Source organism: Eurosta solidaginis, chromosome 1, assembly GCF_040869045.1.
Source record: "Eurosta solidaginis isolate ZX-2024a chromosome 1, ASM4086904v1, whole genome shotgun sequence".
In the NCBI taxonomy this organism is placed as follows: domain Eukaryota; kingdom Metazoa; phylum Arthropoda; class Insecta; order Diptera; family Tephritidae; genus Eurosta; species Eurosta solidaginis.
In genome coordinates, this window is record NC_090319.1 from 78,037,290 (window position 1) to 78,056,534 (window position 19,245).

The following is a 19,245-nucleotide window of genomic DNA, read 5'->3' on the forward strand; positions in this document are numbered from 1 at the left end:
ACAACGTTGGTGCGGCCTGGTTTAGAACCATCCTGGTCAAATATGTTCGCGTACTTTAGGAGCAGTTGTTTTGCCTTACTCTGATATGCTTCCTCTAGCCCCTGCGTCCATGCCGTGATGTCATTTGAAAGATTAGTATTACTGGCTGAAACGTGTTCCTGGAGCTGTTCACAGTTAATAATTACTTCAGCCTCTTGGCATTTTCCCAAAATAGCTCCTTTAGTCAGTTTGAGTGGTGAATTGAACTCATTGAGTACTCTTACCGGAACACGTCCATCTTGTTTTGTCATAGCCAGGGTTTTTCCTACAAGTATGTTCAGTGTTGATCTGTTTGCTGCTTCGACAACCCACAATTTGTTTGTCCCACAATCTCCATCAACCTTTGTCCAGATGACTGCTTCGGATTTTGGTGGTATTCGCTGACTCTCTTCCACCAGCACTCGTTTACTGCTGTAGCCTCTCTCGTAGCCGAAATTAAGTGGTACATCCATGTTCTTATATCGCATCGTCTTGCTTTGCATGTCGATCTTGATGCCCTGGTCGATTAAGAAGTCCACTCCAATTATGATTTCATCAACAATCTCTGCCACTATAAAATTGTGTACTACCGTGACGTTCCCAATTGCGACTTCACATGATACTTCTCCTAGAACCGTGCTGTCTTCTCCAGTGGCTGTACGCAGTCTTGCTCCATGCAATGGTGTTATCTTCTTGTTGACTAAATCCGCTCGAATGATGGAATGAGATGCACCCGTATCTACAGTCAGTAAACGTTCCTTTCCATCCACATGTCCTCCGACAGTAAGATTGTTTGACCTTCTTCCAATTTGTGAGATAGAGATTATGGGGCATTCAATTGAGGGAGCCAGCTGTCGCCCGTTGCGGCTGACTCGCTTTAGTTTAACGATTGAGTGGACTTGGAGATTTGCTCATCTCCTTCAGCTCTGCGTTTACGGCCACCCACATTGTTGGAGCTATTCGGACCGGTGCTGCAATGTCGTGCAATATGACCTGGGTTGCCGCACTTGAAACACTTAATAACTCCGGCATTTTTCTGTTGTGATCCCTTCAGTGCTTCCAAAATTGTGTCTACCCATTCTGGCCTTTCTACTTCTACACGATGAGCCTTATATGCTGGTTTACTTAATAGGGAGGCAGTTTCCTGAGTCAATGCATGTGATACCGTTTCAGCAAATGTGAGCTTTGGGTTTGCGTATGTAGCTCGCTTCGTTTCCACGTCCCGTATGCCATTTATAAAACTCTGGATTTTTACCCTCTCGGTGTATTCCACGGGTGCGTCCGCATTTGCGAGATGAGCCAACCTTTCAACATCCGAGGCAAACTCCTGCAAAGTCTCATTCGCTCTTTGGTGACGGTTTTGCAACTCAATTTGGAATATCTGTTTCCTATGCTCGCTTCCGTAACGTCTCTCGACAGCGGCCATCAATGCTTCATAGTTGTTCCGCTCTCCTTCGGGAATCGTCTGTAGGATTTCGGCTGCTGGCCCCTTCAATGCCACGAACAGTGCAGCAACTTTATCTTCAGCATTCCATTGGTTCACTGCTGCGGTCTTCTCAAACTGTAGCTTAAAGACCTGAAAAGGAACAGAACCGTCAAAGGATGGTGTTTTTACCTTTGGATTACTTGCTGAAACAGCTGGGCGATTTAGTTGTAACTGCTCCATACGACCCTTCAAATCATCGACTTCTGCCTGAAATTGCGCGATTTTTGTATCCTGTGCTTCCAGCTTTGATGATATACGGACTTCCTGCTCTTCAAGTTGTGTAGAGATCTGAGATGATATCTGCGCTGAAATTTGTTCCGAGATTTCTGAAATACGCGTTTCTTGTGCTTCAATCTTTGATGTTATTTCTGACGACATTTCTGCAATATGTGTCTTCTGTTCTTCCAGTTGATTTTCCATCTTGGATGTTATACGTGTCTCCTGTGATTCTAATTGTGATGACATGTTGGTAGATATTTGTGATGACATTTCGGACATTTGTGCCGATATTGCAGCCAATATCATGTTCAGGTCTGTGTTCGCCATTGTCTGCGGTGTTTCATTTTTCTCCTCCAATTTTTTTTTTCTCATCGCCATCAAGATGAAAGTCATACTCTTCCACATCAATTCCTTCTAATTCCATTGCCTCTCTTAGTCGTACCTGAAGTTCGAGTTTAATGCCGGTTGTATTCAATCCACGGCTCTCCAAATCCTTCTTTAGTTGCTGGATCTTCAATTCACTGAACTTTGCCATGTCCTTGTTGTCCTCTGGAATTTATTCAACAATTCCTCTTCTGACACCAATTGTAACGAATTTTCTTGCAAATCCTCTTATTTGCAACCCTCTGCTAAGTTCGCATCGCTAAACTGTTGAATAAATAACTCCAATATGTAATAATGCAAAATGGCCTTTATTCAAGTACTTCACAATAACACTTATACTTTGCAACGAATATCTTGCTTATTAACCAAACTGATTTACAGCTCAAATGAAACTCTACTATTCAAAATAATACTGCTATAGCTCGCTAGATAGCGCTTAATCCAAATCTCAAATCAAACTGAATTACTTCTTACTCGCCTGCACTGCTTTTATAGTTTACGCTGCATACTTCTAGGCTCTTCGATTTCCAGAAGTTACTAGTTGTTTCGGCTACAAAATCGCCAGCCACAACTACGTGCACAAATTATTGCCCTCTCTTGTGACCACTGAGATAAGATATATGCATGTGTTTGTGCATTGCCGCTCCGCTGCTCGTATACGTACATATGTGTAGACGCAATTATTTATTCGTTTATGTAGATACATAAAGATTGAATTATTGATGTGAATGTTTGTAGTTAACAGTCTCTCGCGCGCACATAGCCGTATAAGTAAATGCATCTGTGTGTGACATCTCTCTGGGCTGCCTTATATATGTGTATACTTGATTTGATTATTAACGTAAATACTGCTTGGCATGGCCTTAGCATCGCCTTAGTGATGGGATAACTTAGGGGTGGTAATATCCGTGACACTGCTCTCCACCTAAGTCTGATCGTCCCGATCAGACAAATCTCTCGATCTAAACGTTGCCAGCCTTTCTAAATGGACCACTTTCATTTTGGTTCGTGGTTTACCGATGGTTTGTATGCGGTACACTACATCGTTGATCCGTTTTACAACTTTGTATGGGCCTTCCCAATTACACTGCAATTTCGGGGACAAACCTTTTTTACGTTGTGGGTTGTATAACAGCACCAAATCTCCTTCCTGAAAACCTTCGGAATTAATTGCTTTATCGTATCTGGCTTTCATCTTGTCACTCATAATCTTTGTTCGTTGCCTTATCAGATCATGTATTTCTCTTAGCTCTTCTTCCAAATCACTAGTGGATTTCCTGACATTTCTCTCCGCATTGGCATCTATCCCAAACTTCAAATCAGCTGGCAGTCTAAGGTCATTGCCAAAAATTACTTTTGCAGGGGTTTGGCCCGTTGTCTCATGCACTGCTGATCGGTAAGCCATCAAGAATAATGGTATGCGGGTATCCCATTCTTTATGGTACTTGTCTACTACTTTCCTTAAGTGCTCCTCCAATGTTCTATTGAATCGTTCTACCATACCATCGGATTGAGGATGCAATGCAGTTGTCCGTGTTTTTCGAATGCCCAATGACTTACACATTTCCTGGAACACAGCTGATTCGAAATTCCTGCCTTGGTCAGAATGTAACTCCATTGGTACACCATACCTTGCAACCCATTCGTTTTTAACCACTTCTGCTACTGTTTCTGCTTCTTGGTTTGGGATTGGGTATACCTCTGGCCATTTACTGAAATAATCCATAACCACCAGTACGTATTTGTTTCCGCGGTTACTAGTAGGAAATGGACCTGCGACATCCATGGCGATCCTTTCAAATGGCGCACCTGAGTTATATTGCTTCATCTGGCCATGACTTCGTGTTCTGGGCCATTTCGCTCTGCTGCAAACCTCGCAGTTCGCAATCCACTCAGTGACCGACTGACGGCAACCAACCCAATAGAATCTCTGTTTAATCTTCTCGAGCGTCTTCGTGATTCCAAGATGACCTCCGCTTGGACCATTATGCAGCTCGCTGAGCACGTCAGGAATCCTCTTTCTGGGAACAACTATCAGTTTATTCTTGTATTTACCATCCTCACTCTCCCATACTCGATGAAGGCAACCGGATATCAATTCTAAACTGTTCCACTGTGCCCAATATGACTTCGCAATGGGACTCTCTGCTGACATCTCTTCTCTGTTTGGTCTTTCATTTCGTTCGAGCCCTTGCATAACACGTGACAGATCTGCATCTTCTAGCTGGCACTTTCTTAGCTGTTCCTTGTCCCATTCATCTGTACATGTTATATTCATTAGCCGGACATCTATAATGTCTTCTTTAGCCTCGGCTTTTGAACAGTGCTTGCATTCCAAACTACATGGTCTTCGTGACATTGCATCAGCATTTCCATGGGTACTACCTTTTCGATGCTCAATGGAAAAGTCGTAGCTTTGTAGTCGCTCGATCCACCGTGCCAATTGTCCTTCCGGATTACGGAACTGCAGAAGCCATTTCAACGCTGCGTGATCTGTCCTGACACGGAATCGCTGGCCGTAGAGGTATTTGTGAAAATGTTTGACGCACTCTACCAATGCCAACAGCTCTCTCCGCGTAACGCAGTAGTTCCTCTCTGGTTTTCCAATCGAACGGCTGTAATATGGAACTACCTTCTCCTGTCCATCGACCAGTTGTGATAAAACGCCTCCTATAGCATATCCACTCGCATCTGTATCTAGAATAAATGTTGCTCCTGGAATCGGATATGCTAACATTGGGGCAGTGCACAAATGCTCCTTCAATGTTTGGAAAGCCACTTCTTGCTCCTTCTTCCATTCAAAAGCTTTGTTTTTTCTTGTAAGCTCATGGAGGCTATGGGCTACGCTGGAAAAATTTGGTACAAATCGGCGGTAATATGTGCACAGCCCAAGAAAACTTCTCAATTCATGTAGGTTCTGTGGTCTTGGCCAATCCTTTACAGCCTCTATTTTTTCGTTCGCAGTGCAGATGCCCTCTGTCGTTACCTTGTGACCCAAATAATTGACTTCCTTTTTAAACAGCGCACACTTTTTGGGACTTAACTTCAGACCAGCGCCAGCTATTCTCTGGAAAACTTCCTCCAAGTTCTTAAGATGTTCATCAAAGTTCTTGCCCAATACGATGATGTCGTCCAGGTACACCAAGCATGTTTTCCAATGTAGTCCTTTCAGTACCTGGTCCATGAGTCTCTCAAAAGTAGCTGGTGCATTACATAGTCCAAAGGGCATTACTGTAAATTGCCAAAGACCATCTCCGACGCTGAAGGCTGTTTTCTCTTTGTCTTCTTCCTTTACCTCCACTTGCCAGTAGCCGCTTTTCAAGTCCAGTGTGGAAAACCATTTCGTACCAGAGAGCGAGTCCAGAGTGTCGTCAATTCTTGGCAATGGGTAGCTATCCTTTTTCGTAACGTCATTCAACTTCCGGTAGTCCACGCAAAACCTCATTTTTCCATCCTTCTTCTTTACAAGTACTACCGGTGAGCTCCAGGGACTAGCTGATGGTTCGATGACGCCGCTGTCGCTCATTTCTTGTATAATTTGACTCACAACTTGCCGCTTCGCCAGTGGAACACTACGTGGAGCTTGACGGATCGGCCTCGCATCTCCAGTGTCAATTTGATGTTTCACAACGTTGGTGCGGCCTGGTTTAGAACCATCCTGGTCAAATATGTTCGCGTACTTTAGGAGCAGTTGTTTTGCCTTACTCTGATATGCTTCCTCTAGCCCCTGCGTCCATGCCGTGATGTCATTTGAAAGATTAGTATTACTGGCTGAAACGTGTTCCTGGAGCTGTTCACAGTTAATAATTACTTCAGCCTCTTGGCATTTTCCCAAAATAGCTCCTTTAGTCAGTTTGAGTGGTGAATTGAACTCATTGAGTACTCTTACCGGAACACGTCCATCTTGTTTTGTCATAGCCAGGGTTTTTCCTACAAGTATGTTCAGTGTTGATCTGTTTGCTGCTTCGACAACCCACAATTTGTTTGTCCCACAATCTCCATCAACCTTTGTCCAGATGACTGGTGGTATTCGCTGACTCTCTTCCACCAGCACTCGTTTACTGCTGTAGCCTCTCTCGTAGCCGAAATTAAGTGGTACATCCATGTTCTTATATCGCATCGTCTTGCTTTGCATGTCGATCTTGATGCCCTGGTCGATTAAGAAGTCCACTCCAATTATGATTTCATCAACAATCTCTGCCACTATAAAATTGTGTACTACCGTGACGTTCCCAATTGCGACTTCACATGATACTTCTCCTAGAACCGTGCTGTCTTCTCCAGTGGCTGTACGCAGTCTTGCTCCATGCAATGGTGTTATCTTCTTGTTGACTAAATCCGCTCGAATGATGGAATGAGATGCACCCGTATCTACAGTCAGTAAACGTTCCTTTCCATCCACATGTCCTCCGACAGTAAGATTGTTTGACCTTCTTCCAATTTGTGAGATAGAGATTATGGGGCATTCAATTGAGGGAGCCAGCTGTCGCCCGTTGCGGCTGACTCGCTTTAGTTTAACGATTGAGTGGACTTGGAGATTTGCTCATCTCCTTCAGCTCTGCGTTTACGGCCACCCACATTGTTGGAGCTATTCGGACCGGTGCTGCAATGTCGTGCAATATGACCTGGGTTGCCGCACTTGAAACACTTAATAACTCCGGCATTTTTCTGTTGTGATCCCTTCAGTGCTTCCAAAATTGTGTCTACCCATTCTGGCCTTTCTACTTCTACACGATGAGCCTTATATGCTGGTTTACTTAATAGGGAGGCAGTTTCCTGAGTCAATGCATGTGATACCGTTTCAGCAAATGTGAGCTTTGGGTTTGCGTATGTAGCTCGCTTCGTTTCCACGTCCCGTATGCCATTTATAAAACTCTGGATTTTTACCCTCTCGGTGTATTCCACGGGTGCGTCCGCATTTGCGAGATGAGCCAACCTTTCAACATCCGAGGCAAACTCCTGCAAAGTCTCATTCGCTCTTTGGTGACGGTTTTGCAACTCAATTTGGAATATCTGTTTCCTATGCTCGCTTCCGTAACGTCTCTCGACAGCGGCCATCAATGCTTCATAGTTGTTCCGCTCTCCTTCGGGAATCGTCTGTAGGATTTCGGCTGCTGGCCCCTTCAATGCCACGAACAGTGCAGCAACTTTATCTTCAGCATTCCATTGGTTCACTGCTGCGGTCTTCTCAAACTGTAGCTTAAAGACCTGAAAAGGAACAGAACCGTCAAAGGATGGTGTTTTTACCTTTGGATTACTTGCTGAAACAGCTGGGCGATTTAGTTGTAACTGCTCCATACGACCCTTCAAATCATCGACTTCTGCCTGAAATTGCGCGATTTTTGTATCCTGTGCTTCCAGCTTTGATGATATACGGACTTCCTGCTCTTCAAGTTGTGTAGAGATCTGAGATGATATCTGCGCTGAAATTTGTGCCGAGATTTCTGAAATACGCGTTTCTTGTGCTTCAATCTTTGATGTTATTTCTGACGACATTTCTGCAATATGTGTCTTCTGTTCTTCCAGTTGATTTTCCATCTTGGATGTTATACGTGTCTCCTGTGATTCTAATTGTGATGACATGTTGGTAGATATTTGTGATGACATTTCGGACATTTGTGCCGATATTGCAGCCAATATCATGTTCAGGTCTGTGTTCGCCATTGTCTGCGGTGTTTCATTTTTCTCCTCCAATTTTTTTTTTCTCATCGCCATCAAGATGAAAGTCATACTCTTCCACATCAATTCCTTCTAATTCCATTGCCTCTCTTAGTCGTACCTGAAGTTCGAGTTTAATGCCGGTTGTATTCAATCCACGGCTCTCCAAATCCTTCTTTAGTTGCTGGATCTTCAATTCACTGAACTTTGCCATGTCCTTGTTGTCCTCTGGAATTTATTCAACAATTCCTCTTCTGACACCAATTGTAACGAATTTTCTTGCAAATCCTCTTATTTGCAACCCTCTGCTAAGTTCGCATCGCTAAACTGTTGAATAAATAACTCCAATATGTAATAATGCAAAATGGCCTTTATTCAAGTACTTCACAATAACACTTATACTTTGCAACGAATATCTTGCTTATTAACCAAACTGATTTACAGCTCAAATGAAACTCTACTATTCAAAATAATACTGCTATAGCTCGCTAGATAGCGCTTAATCCAAATCTCAAATCAAACTGAATTACTTCTTACTCGCCTGCACTGCTTTTATAGTTTACGCTGCATACTTCTAGGCTCTTCGATTTCCAGAAGTTACTAGTTGTTTCGGCTACAAAATCGCCAGCCACAACTACGTGCACAAATTATTGCCCTCTCTTGTGACCACTGAGATAAGATATATGCATGTGTTTGTGCATTGCCGCTCCGCTGCTCGTATACGTACATATGTGTAGACGCAATTATTTATTCGTTTATGTAGATACATAAAGATTGAATTATTGATGGGAATGTTTGTAGTTAACAGTCTCTCGCGCGCACATAGCCGTATAAGTAAATGCATCTGTGTGTGACATCTCTCTGGGCTGCCTTATATATGTGTATACTTGATTTGATTATTAACGTAAATACTGCTTGGCATGGCCTTAGCATCGCCTTAGTGATGGGATAACTTAGGGGTGGTAATATCCGTGACAATATCATTGAAAGGTGTGAACCACTGTAGTGACGACTAATACGTATTGAATTTTGCACTATCTGGTCATGATTAATCAATCAATCAGGGCAATTTTAAAATTTCGGATTATTGACACTAAAAATCCATAAAATGAAATTTAAGTGGTGCGTTATATATAAGTACCATGACCAATGGGCAGCTAACGTTATTTACCCAGTAGAAATTATAAATGCCACATTGAGTAGAGCTCAATGGGTTACAATTTAAAAGAAAAAAAAATCAATTTCAAATTAAATGGCAAATGTAGGTCCCCATCTATATATATCTTACAATTACATAAATAGCTATTATACTAATTATTCATGAACACTTTAAACAGCCCCTGAACCTTAGCAAATACATATATAAAATCTTACAAACCTTCGCACCTGACATAACATTTTCTGCTTTTGGGTGTATAGGTATGTAAATTTTTTTTTTTCAATTTACAAAATAAAAAGGTTAACAAAACAAAAAAATTAATGATAAAAAGAATCACGACATCAAAAAGCATTAAATTATAATGTCATGGGTGAAAACAAAATTAGAAAAACTTTGTCTAATAAAATACAATAGACTATAATACGATAAGTATTTAGCTAGCCTACCACCTAATTACATATATGTAAGGTTCCTAAGCACAATTACCGCCAAAACTTATGCGTAAGTTGGAAATTTTGTTTCATTTAAAGTCCCTTTTTTTAACTAAATGAATTGTCAATAAATGTTATGTAAAATGTGAATGCTGACCGTCTTGTTGATTTAGAAGGCACGTAGGGAATACAGGTAAGGGGCCACCGAAAAATAGGTGCATCGGTGGCCATGGTTTTTGAGGGTGGGATAAATCACCGGGCGTCGCAACAACAGCCGCGGCGCCCCCTATGTATATTCGGCCCTTTCTTCTTTTTCTCCCCCTTCCTGCTTTTTAGTTTTGGATTTTCAGTAATAGTAACCGGTCATTTCCGGTTCGGTTTAATATTTTTTTTTGCGTTAAATTTTTCCGTGGCATCCGGTTCTGGCGGATGTTGTTTTAGTTTGAATTGGAGCGTTTTGAAATAGTTCTGCGCTTTTTGTCAGTTTTTTTTTAAAGGCATGATAGGATTTTTTTTTCTGTTATGGCGCAGGACGGTAAGGTTGGCAAGAACCCCGCCCAGCCGACATGACTAGCCACAGAGCACCACTAGATCATGCCGACTGCTTTCCTTACTGCTCCATTAAAGATGCGATTCCATAACAATTTCATACTGAACACAATATCATACCACAAAATAGATAAACACATGTTCAATGTATTGCTTACCAGAAGTGCGAAGAAATATCTTCATCTTTCTCCTTTCTCTCGAAGCCAACACAATAAAGCTAAATTTATAAAAACAAAAATTACAGAATATATATTTCCTCAAGCATCCGTAAAGTAGATAGTGATGAAAACTTCGATGCCTGAAGAATCGAACGATTTTTTAATAAAACTCGATTCTCCATTTCTTAAAAAAAGATCGATTAAGAATCGAATCGAAATCCAGCTCTACTAAAATCTTATTAGGTTATAGCAGGTTATAGATTCCACTACAACCCTTGTGAATGATAACTAAGTGTGTTATCTTATCTGTAAAATGCCTGACAGGATGTTCAATATGGCTACTTTTTAGCGTTTTGACAGGGTGTTCAATATGGCGACGCCTGTCTTCAGCGGGTGAAGAGATACAGAATGAGACAGCGATAGTCAAATACAAATCAGGTGATCCAATCACATTGGAATTTTGACATCTATGCAGAAGATATCACACTTAGTTATCATTCACAATGTCTATAACATTTGCCATCATCCGGTGGCAAAATCCTGAGCCAGATAAATAATTTTGCAAGTAAATGCAACAACAACGATTTGAGCCAGATAAATCCAGATAGAAGTCTGGTTCAATTTGTGAGCCAGATAATCTGTTAACTACTTCTTTTTAGTTTGGCAACGCTGCCTTTAATAAACCTACTTTTTCAAAAATAGATGTCGTTGCTTAGTCTTTCGCCGTATGAGTTAAAAGAAAAACAGCGGCGGCATCTGCCTATCGCATTTCACGTGTGCGAAAATTTCACGGCATCTGCTTCTCAAGTCTCTCAATGATCCGAGTATTCCCGTGAGAATTGAGCGTGTGCCGGAGCCAAGGCGAATCCATACTAATGAATCCATACTAATGAATTCGCCTTGGCAGTGAAATAGGCAGTCGAATGACATATAATGAAGGAATGGTGTTCGGAGTTTTTTCAAAGTTAAAAAAATATGATAAAAGCTTTAATATAAATAAAAATATTGCTTTAATAACAACGGTAATTCTATACGACAGCATGACACTGCTAATACGCGTCCAAAAATATCGAGAGGGGTGTCAAACGGCGCGTCTTGACATCAGTATTAATAATCCGAAACCGGAAAAGAAAAATTTTAAGTCGTTCAAAAGATATAAACGAAAAACCGAAAAATGACCCACGGGTCCCTCCGAAACCGGGGGTGGAATCCACAGTATTTTTGCAGTAGAACACCTTTCTACATTGGCAGGTCTTGTATATTCTATATATACATAAATTCGTAAGGATTATCTCACTTTAAAATTTGAGCTAAATAACCTAAAGTTTTTTTTTGAAACTGAGTCGAGAACTGTGCGTGTGAATGTGCGAATTTTCACCGATCAGCTGTTAGTTGCGCTACTTGGTAACCCTACAAGATGCGTGAGCAGAACGCTGATGTGTTCACCAACACATTCACACAAAAGTATTGCGATTACTAATACATACAAACTTGGTGTTGTTAATTTTTTTTCATGTTTGCCCGAAACTGTGCGTACCTGTCCATAAATAACTCAATTTGTGTTCCCTTGCATTATTTTCGGTCAGTTTTGGGAACACGAGAACGATATTTGGAGAATATCAGAACAAAGCTATTATTTTCTAAAACGCAAAAGACTTAAAAATTTCAGAGCGCGACGGGATTTTTAAATTAATTAATTAATAAATAAAATAAAGGTTAATATAATAAAAAAAATATGAAAAGAAGGCATTTTGCTAATTGCTTATCGAAAGAGAAAAAGCTCTTTGACGATAACGTTAAAATGTTTAAAGAACTTGAGAAGTCCTCTCAAGATAAAGTGCAAAGTGTTGCTAATTCTTTGGAAAGTGTTGCTAATCCTTTGGAAAGTGAGGCTAATCCTTTGAGTAGTGAGATTTTGCAAAGTCAGTGTTTGCCAGTTGATAGTGTTCGAAGTGATAGTGATGAAAGCGTAGAAGAGTGTTTAGGTGCCCAAAGTTATTATGTAGAAGAGGGTGCAGGTACGGATCTGAACGACTTGCTAAGAAGTTGGGCCATAGATTTTAAAGTTCCTCATAATATTATAGACGGACTTCTTCAGGCACTCCAAAAGGGTGGGATAAAGGATGTGCCGTTGTGTGCCAAAACTCTTTTAGATACCTTTCGAGAAAAAGTCAGTGTAGAATCTATGCCAAATGGTGAATTTTTGTACTTTGGTATACAAGACCAACTAGTTTCTAAACAATTTTCATTTTTGGAGGCACAAGAAGAGGTTTTAATTGATGTGGGAGTAGATGGTCTCAAGCTTTTTAACAGTTCAAATCGAGTTTTATGGCCTATTCTTGGAGAACTAGTACATTTTCCTAGTGTTGATCCTTTTGTTATAGCTAGCTTCTCAGGTTTTAAAAAGCCGAAAATAATAATGATTTTATGGCTAAGATCATGTGTCTCACCACAGTCCTCAATTCAGGCAACAGAAAACCGTTTTAGAAGATGCCGGCTTTAAAATGGTTTCTCAGTTTCCACTAGACTGTATGCATTTGGTAGATTTAGGTGTCGTAAAAAGGTTTTTAAAAAATTTGAATAGCGTTGCAAATATCGGAAAGATAAATGAAAATATTAAATTTATTTCTAATTACTTTCCGTCTGAATTCTGTCGTACTGCGAGAAGTTTAGATGAAGTTAGTCGGTGGAAAGCAACGGAATTCAGACAGTTCCTGCAATAACAGGCATTTTTGTTTTAAAAGACTGCATTAGTAGTGAGTTGTACTTCCTTTTCCTACTACTACATACAGGCATTCGACTTCTTTCAAGTGAAAGGGCGTTTAGGTCTGAGGCTGATGTTGCCCAAGATATATTAGAGCATTTCGTCACGCAGTTCAGTGTAATGTTTGGGAAAGAAAGCGTTACTTTCAACATTCATGGTTTATTACACTTGTCAGAATGTGTCAAAGATCTTGGTCCTTTAGATTCCTTTTCTGCTTACAGGTTTGAAGATTTTATGCAATTTTTAAAAAAGATAGTAAGAAAACCAAATCAAATATTGCAACAGCTGTTTTTAAGGTTGAAAGAAAGGCAGGATGTAAGTTCATCGATTCACAAACCTTTCAAGCTAGGCTCTTTCGATATTGATTTAAAGAAAGATAAAGACTGTTGTTATAGCAAAAAAGTCGGCCCTATAAAGGTAGTAGAACTTATAGGGTCAGGAGAATTGGAAATAGTGCAATGTACTGTTTTTCGGAAAACGCAAAATTTTTTCGATGTACCTGTTAGCTCCTCCGATAGTTTAGGTATTGTTGTTGCAAGTGAGCCAAGCTTAAATTTGGTTGATTTAAAGAGAGAAGATCTTGATTACAAGTACTTCTGTATCCCTCAGGAAAGCAAATTTTTGCTTATACCCCTTCTTCACCACCTATTCCATGAGTTTTCCAATTAAGCCACTTTTTGCTAACCCTTGTTTCATAAACTTTCAATAAAGTAGCACTTTCCACACTTTCGAATAAATAAATCTTAAAAATATAATTAAAACGTATCCTTTAGCTTTTGATTCTAAAATTTTTGAAGAGTCCAGTTACAAGAAGAAGTGCAGTTATGGAATCTACAAATAATGGTAAGAAAATCTCTTGTACATGATTTGTACATAAGTTAACTTTCAATAATTTTCAGCGAATTCTTTCAATAAAGTGTTTGCAACGAATAGACGTTTTAATGAGGCTACATCTTAAGCCGAAGGTGCTGCCATTTCCTCAGCAGGAATGGTAGTCGATCAGGCTGAAGGACTGCTACAAGGAGATCAGGCTGAAGATGTTGGAACCAACCAAATTGAAGTCAACCTGGCAGGACCTAATGTAGGTAAATTTTTTTAATTTTCATTTTGTTTTAAACCCCCCTTCTAGAGTATTAAAAATAAATAAATAAATGTAAGGTGCGATAACCTCCGAAGAGATATAAGGCCGAGCTTCTCTTCCAATTTGCGTCGTGCTCCTCTTGATTTTCCCTACAAATTGGCCGGACGGGACCTACATATGTTATGCCGACTCCGAACGGCATCTGCAAGGCAGATGAGTTTTCACTGAGAGCTTTTCATGGCAGAAATACACCCGGAGCGCTTCCCAAACGCTGCCGAGGGGCGACCCCGCTTAGAAAAAATTTCTTCTAATTGAAAAACCTTATTTCTAAAATTTTGATGTTGCTTTGCCCGGGGTGTGAACGTAGGGCATACGGTGTGGTAGGCGGAGCACGCTACCATCACACCACGGTGGCCGCAAGAGTTTTACCTTTCGTTTATACACAAATCATTTGCCCACATATAGTTAAAAATCAAATATTCCCATGTTATTTGTAGGTGAAAACAAAAATCGTGATAATACACTACATTAAAATTAAAAGCTTAAATGTTCACAGCCATCTCTTTGAATGTCCTTAACCATATTTTCACTATACCAAAAGAGAAAGCTTTGTATTTATTCAGCCCGCCCTAATACATTTGCACATCGATTGCTGCCCTACCTCAGAATGGGATTGCACACCGACCTATTTCAGACTTATTTTTTAGAAAACAGATAATCCATATGCAATATTTCTATATTTTTCCACTGTCCAAGCAAAGAAATGATTGCCAAGATGAAAGCCCCAAGTAATATCATGCCAGAAGTTACATTTACAAGTATAGATGCACCCTTTAATACAAAGACGGGTATAATATCCAGGGGTAACATGATAATTAAATTTAATAGCAGAGGATTGAATAAAGGGCCCTCTGGTTTAGCAAAAGAATTCCCACATTGCAACAAGTCATAACTGGAAACATTCCCCGACATAACGTCTCTGCACTTTCCACCACTATTAAAGCAGAACCAGATATAGTAATCACAAAGAAATTTGCTATGTAGAGCACCCCATTGCGGTAATTCTTTACTTTAGCTCACAACTGCTAAAACTCGACCGCGTTTTGATCCCAGGACCATGAATCCGAAAGCGGAAATTCAAAATTTTATTTCTGTCAAAAGATATTTCCAAAAAACCAAAAAATGGCCCCGAAGCACTGCGAAACCGGGGGTGGGATCCATATTTTGGTAGTAGTGCAGTTTACGGTACCCACCCTAAAGTTGGGCCAAGATTTTCGAGTGAGGTATTAATCTCGAGAACAATAATCCGAAGGCGGAAAAGAAAAATTTTATCTCTGTCCGGAGATATTTGAAGTTGAAGTTGGCGATTTTAATGTGGTTGTTGTTGTGTTATACCCACAAAAAAATTGTGCATCACCGTGGCGGTAGCCACGGTTATACCACACACCCGAACTTCGCATGGCGTAGCCCAGGGTTATATTTTATAAGCGCGGCCGAAGGCCGCCAACGCAGAAATGTGTTCTGCGGAAAAATACTATGGATCCCACCCCCGGTTTTGGAGGGACCCGGGTCTTTTTTCGGTTTTTCGTTAATATCTTTTGAATTGATAAAAAAAAGTTAACTTCCGCTTTCGGATTCTTGATCTAGACGTGAATACGCGTCTTTTGATACCTCACTCGAAAATTTTGGCCCAAATTTCGGTGAGTACCGTAAACTGCACTATTACCCATATTTTTTGCACAGAACACCTTTCTGCATTGACGGTCTTTGGCCGCGCTTTTAAAAAACTACTCTGGGTGGGTCCAACACCGGTTTGGAGACCACAACTATATCCGCGCAAAACACTTTTAACCGCAGTTTTTCTTGTGGGTACCACAAAATCATCAAAACAACAACCACATGAAAATTTTCAAATTTGTTTGCAAATATCTCCGAAACGAAATAAACTTTTGAATTTCCGCTTTCGGATTCGTGATCCTGGGTCCAAAGCGCGTCTTTTAACACCTTTCCTGATATTTTTGGACGAGTTTTAGCAGTTGTGAGCTAAAGTAAAGAATTACCGCCCTTGCTATCAATTCACTGCACTATTTATTTATTTTGCATTATAACAAAAGTTTTTTGGGCTTGAGAACTGTCTCACATCCAGTTTGATATGGGTTAGAGTTATTTAATTACTCTATACACCAAGTTAATCACCAGTAAAGTTTTTTTCCATTGTACAGGTTTACAAGTATGATATGTATGAGAGGGAAACAATTTCTTTCCCTTTCTAAAACACGGCAATTTGACACTTCGGTCAGTGTCAAACTAGCGTGGAACCCAGTGGAACCTGCGTGGAACATGAGTTTTGACACTGAACGAAGTGTCAAAATTACCGGGGTTGCTTCGTCGAAAGCGACACAGGGAAGCAAGAAAGGGATCGGAATATCAGATATGGGTTGCTGTGATGGTAAATTTTTTTGAACGAATTTAGTAGGAAATTTTAAGTGCACCCATATGGGTCCTTCAGAAAATTATAAAAAAGTTTTCAATTGTGGTATCTGAGGACGCGTAGTTATTTCAGAATTAAGAATACAAACACGTGAGTTAAGTTTTTCTACCCGTTCAAAAGTTCTCCGCGAAAAACAGTTTGAAACCGAGGTCAACTGCAATAACCCGTCCAAAAAAGCGGAAAGAAAAATGAATAGACGCGTTTTGTCCTGTTGTCAATAGTCCGAAGAGAAAAAGTATTCGAATTATTGGAAGCGAGGCCAAAACGCGTCTATTAATACCTCCCCCGACGGTTTTGGTCGTGTTTTAGCAATCGTCCCCGGTAATAAAGTATCACAATTTGTTAATTAAAATTGTCCAAAATATATGGTTATTAAAGAGAGATGTAATTAAGTGCTCGTTTGAAAGTAAATAAGTATATTTCTTTGTAATATAAGAAAAAAAATGTTAAGCAGTTTTCGATAGCAGCTAATAAACTTTTTTTTGTCCTAAGAAGTACAACAGTGCCAAATAGCATCCACAAAAAAAACGAACAAGAACAAGCATTTTATCAGGTGAGCGTGGCTGTGTATGTGCGTGCTTCTACATATCCTACTTGTAGAACTGTACAATGTTTTTTTCATTCCTAAGTGTCTTTTAAACTTGCACGAATATTTTAGCCAAAGGTAGATATGTGCAACCATGGTTCAACTATATACAGGTTGGCTCATCTGTAAAGCAACAAAATATGTCTGTTCAAATTGTCAAAATCTGTGTATTGGTGTTGGTGCGAATGGTATGGAATGGAAACATAAAACTTAGAAGTTTTTGTATGTGTAAGTAAAATGTTGCCAATGTGTTGGTTTCATTTTGAGTTTGCCATCTCCTTTTGACAATCGCTTCGACCATGCAATGACATAAATAAAATCAGCTGATGAGATGAGCCAACCTGTACATAATTGAACCATGTGTGCAACAAAATTAGCTTGATCAGCTGACTTCTATCGTTTTCAATGCCCCAACAAGAAAGCTATCAGTTAGGTAGCTGTGATGTATATTACATATTGCGGCATATTCATAGACGAAATTTAGTTGGTATATAAAGTTAGTTGAAGCTTTTTCGACAGATAGCCAATAGAAAATTATGTCAAAAAGCTGTAACTAACTTTAGTTCTTAACTAAGTTTGACTATGAATACGCCCCATTGTTTTGTATAAGATATTAAACGTATATTATTCTTTTTATAGATGTGCTGAGAGTTTTGATGGAGATTATTTATAAGATGGATCAAATTGAACAGAATGTAAGAAGTAGGGTAATAGGAGACGGAGGAAAAATAGCATTAAAATTCATAATGATTTTGTATTTTACAATATTCATTCAAAGTACTTTTTGTATTCTTTAAACTTAGCAACGTACACTCAGCTATAATCAAAGCGTACTAATGAAAATGGTGGAGGAAATTAAGCAAGATGTAAGTATTGTTTTTATTTAATTAATTTTACTTTTAACTTCAATTATTCTCTAATGGCTTAGGCTTTTTTGTGTGTATACAAATCTTTGCTATGCAGAATATTAGTTTCATTCCCCTAACGATAGATTACTTACTTCTTACTTAATTGGCGCTTAACCGTCTAAACGGTTATGGCCGTCCAACAACGATAGATTATTATCTTAAATATACAGCCCAATTCTCAATCTTTTCCCCGGGGAGATTTCTCCCGTTATTTGCCATCCTCAACCATTTTTGTATGGAGAATGGGAAAAAGATTGAGAATTGGGCTGATAACGAAAAAAGGTACCGACCATATCTCAACCAAACTACTTTGTTGCTAAAGCTCACATCTCAGTATATAAAGTTTTGTAACACCGATTTTCAACTCGTTTCTTGTTAATATATATACTTTAACAATAAACCTTCATTTTAAACAGGCGGTACCGAAGAGTGAAGTTTTGGCGCAACAGCACTTAATGCGAGAGTGCAAGGTGACGCTGAAGAAGGTGGAAAGCTCTGTGTGCAAAATTATTGGGGAAGTCAGAGACAAGTACATGGATGAAGTTGCCAGCGCATTGCCTCTCCAGAATGTATTAGAGGTTCTAAGGGTGGAAGAAAGATTGAAGGTAGAGGAGTATGCTGTAGCAATGGTAATTTGGCTCAAAAAGTTCTCTTTTACCATAATTTAATTTCGCTTTCATACTTTAGAAGGCTCATATGTTCAAAATTAAGGGCATTTCAGAGGACATACCCCGAGTAGTAAAAGACATTTTTAGTGATACGTTGATGGAAGAGTACAACTGGGCGGGAGCAGCTGGAAAGAAAAGTCTCCAAAAGCTTTCCTTGTTCGAGAAATTTCTTCGCGGTAAGATGTTATAAAGAGAGATGTATTATAAATTGTATTCCTATTTTGATTTTTGGTACGTTTTTAGATGTATTCATACACCAAGGACATGCATCGTATGAAAAAGGAATGAGAAAGGCGGTTGAACTCAGCCACCACAGGATGGCACAAAGGAAATTCGGCAAAAAGCAAAAATTAGTTACTGCACAGACAAGTCCACCAGCGCAATGAAATTTTTCCTCTTTTCTTTTTCATTTAAGTTGTAGCTTTTGAATTTTCGGTTTTTATATGTTTTTGAATTTTTTTAGTTTGCGGAATATATTTTAAGTTAATTAGTTACTGTTTTTAAGTTAGGCTAATGTAATATATAAATGAAGTTTTTAAGTTTTCGTTATATTTTTAAGTTAGTTACTTTTTTTAAGTTAGAATAATGTGATATTTAAATGAAGTTTTCTAAGTTTTCAAAATATTTTTTAATTTAGTCCCAATGTTTAATTGAATTTTTTATATAGTTTTTATCATACCTACCG

The 19,245-nt window shown here is 39.4% G+C and overlaps 1 protein-coding gene across 1 annotated transcript in view; it reads left to right on the forward strand.

Annotated features, from left to right (window-relative positions):
• LOC137235618 (uncharacterized) overlaps positions 1 to 19,024 on the forward strand; it is a 200,563-nt gene extending 181,539 nt beyond the window's left edge. Inside the window, exons 2-5 of the mRNA XM_067758516.1 lie at positions 17,788 to 17,850; positions 18,309 to 18,521; positions 18,580 to 18,736; positions 18,804 to 19,024. Coding sequence (XP_067614617.1) covers positions 17,788 to 17,850; positions 18,309 to 18,521; positions 18,580 to 18,736; positions 18,804 to 18,946 — 576 coding nt within the window. The 3' untranslated portion in view covers positions 18,947 to 19,024. The remainder of the gene's footprint in view (positions 1 to 17,787; positions 17,851 to 18,308; positions 18,522 to 18,579; positions 18,737 to 18,803) is intronic.
• The last annotated feature ends 221 nt before the right edge of the window (positions 19,025 to 19,245 follow it).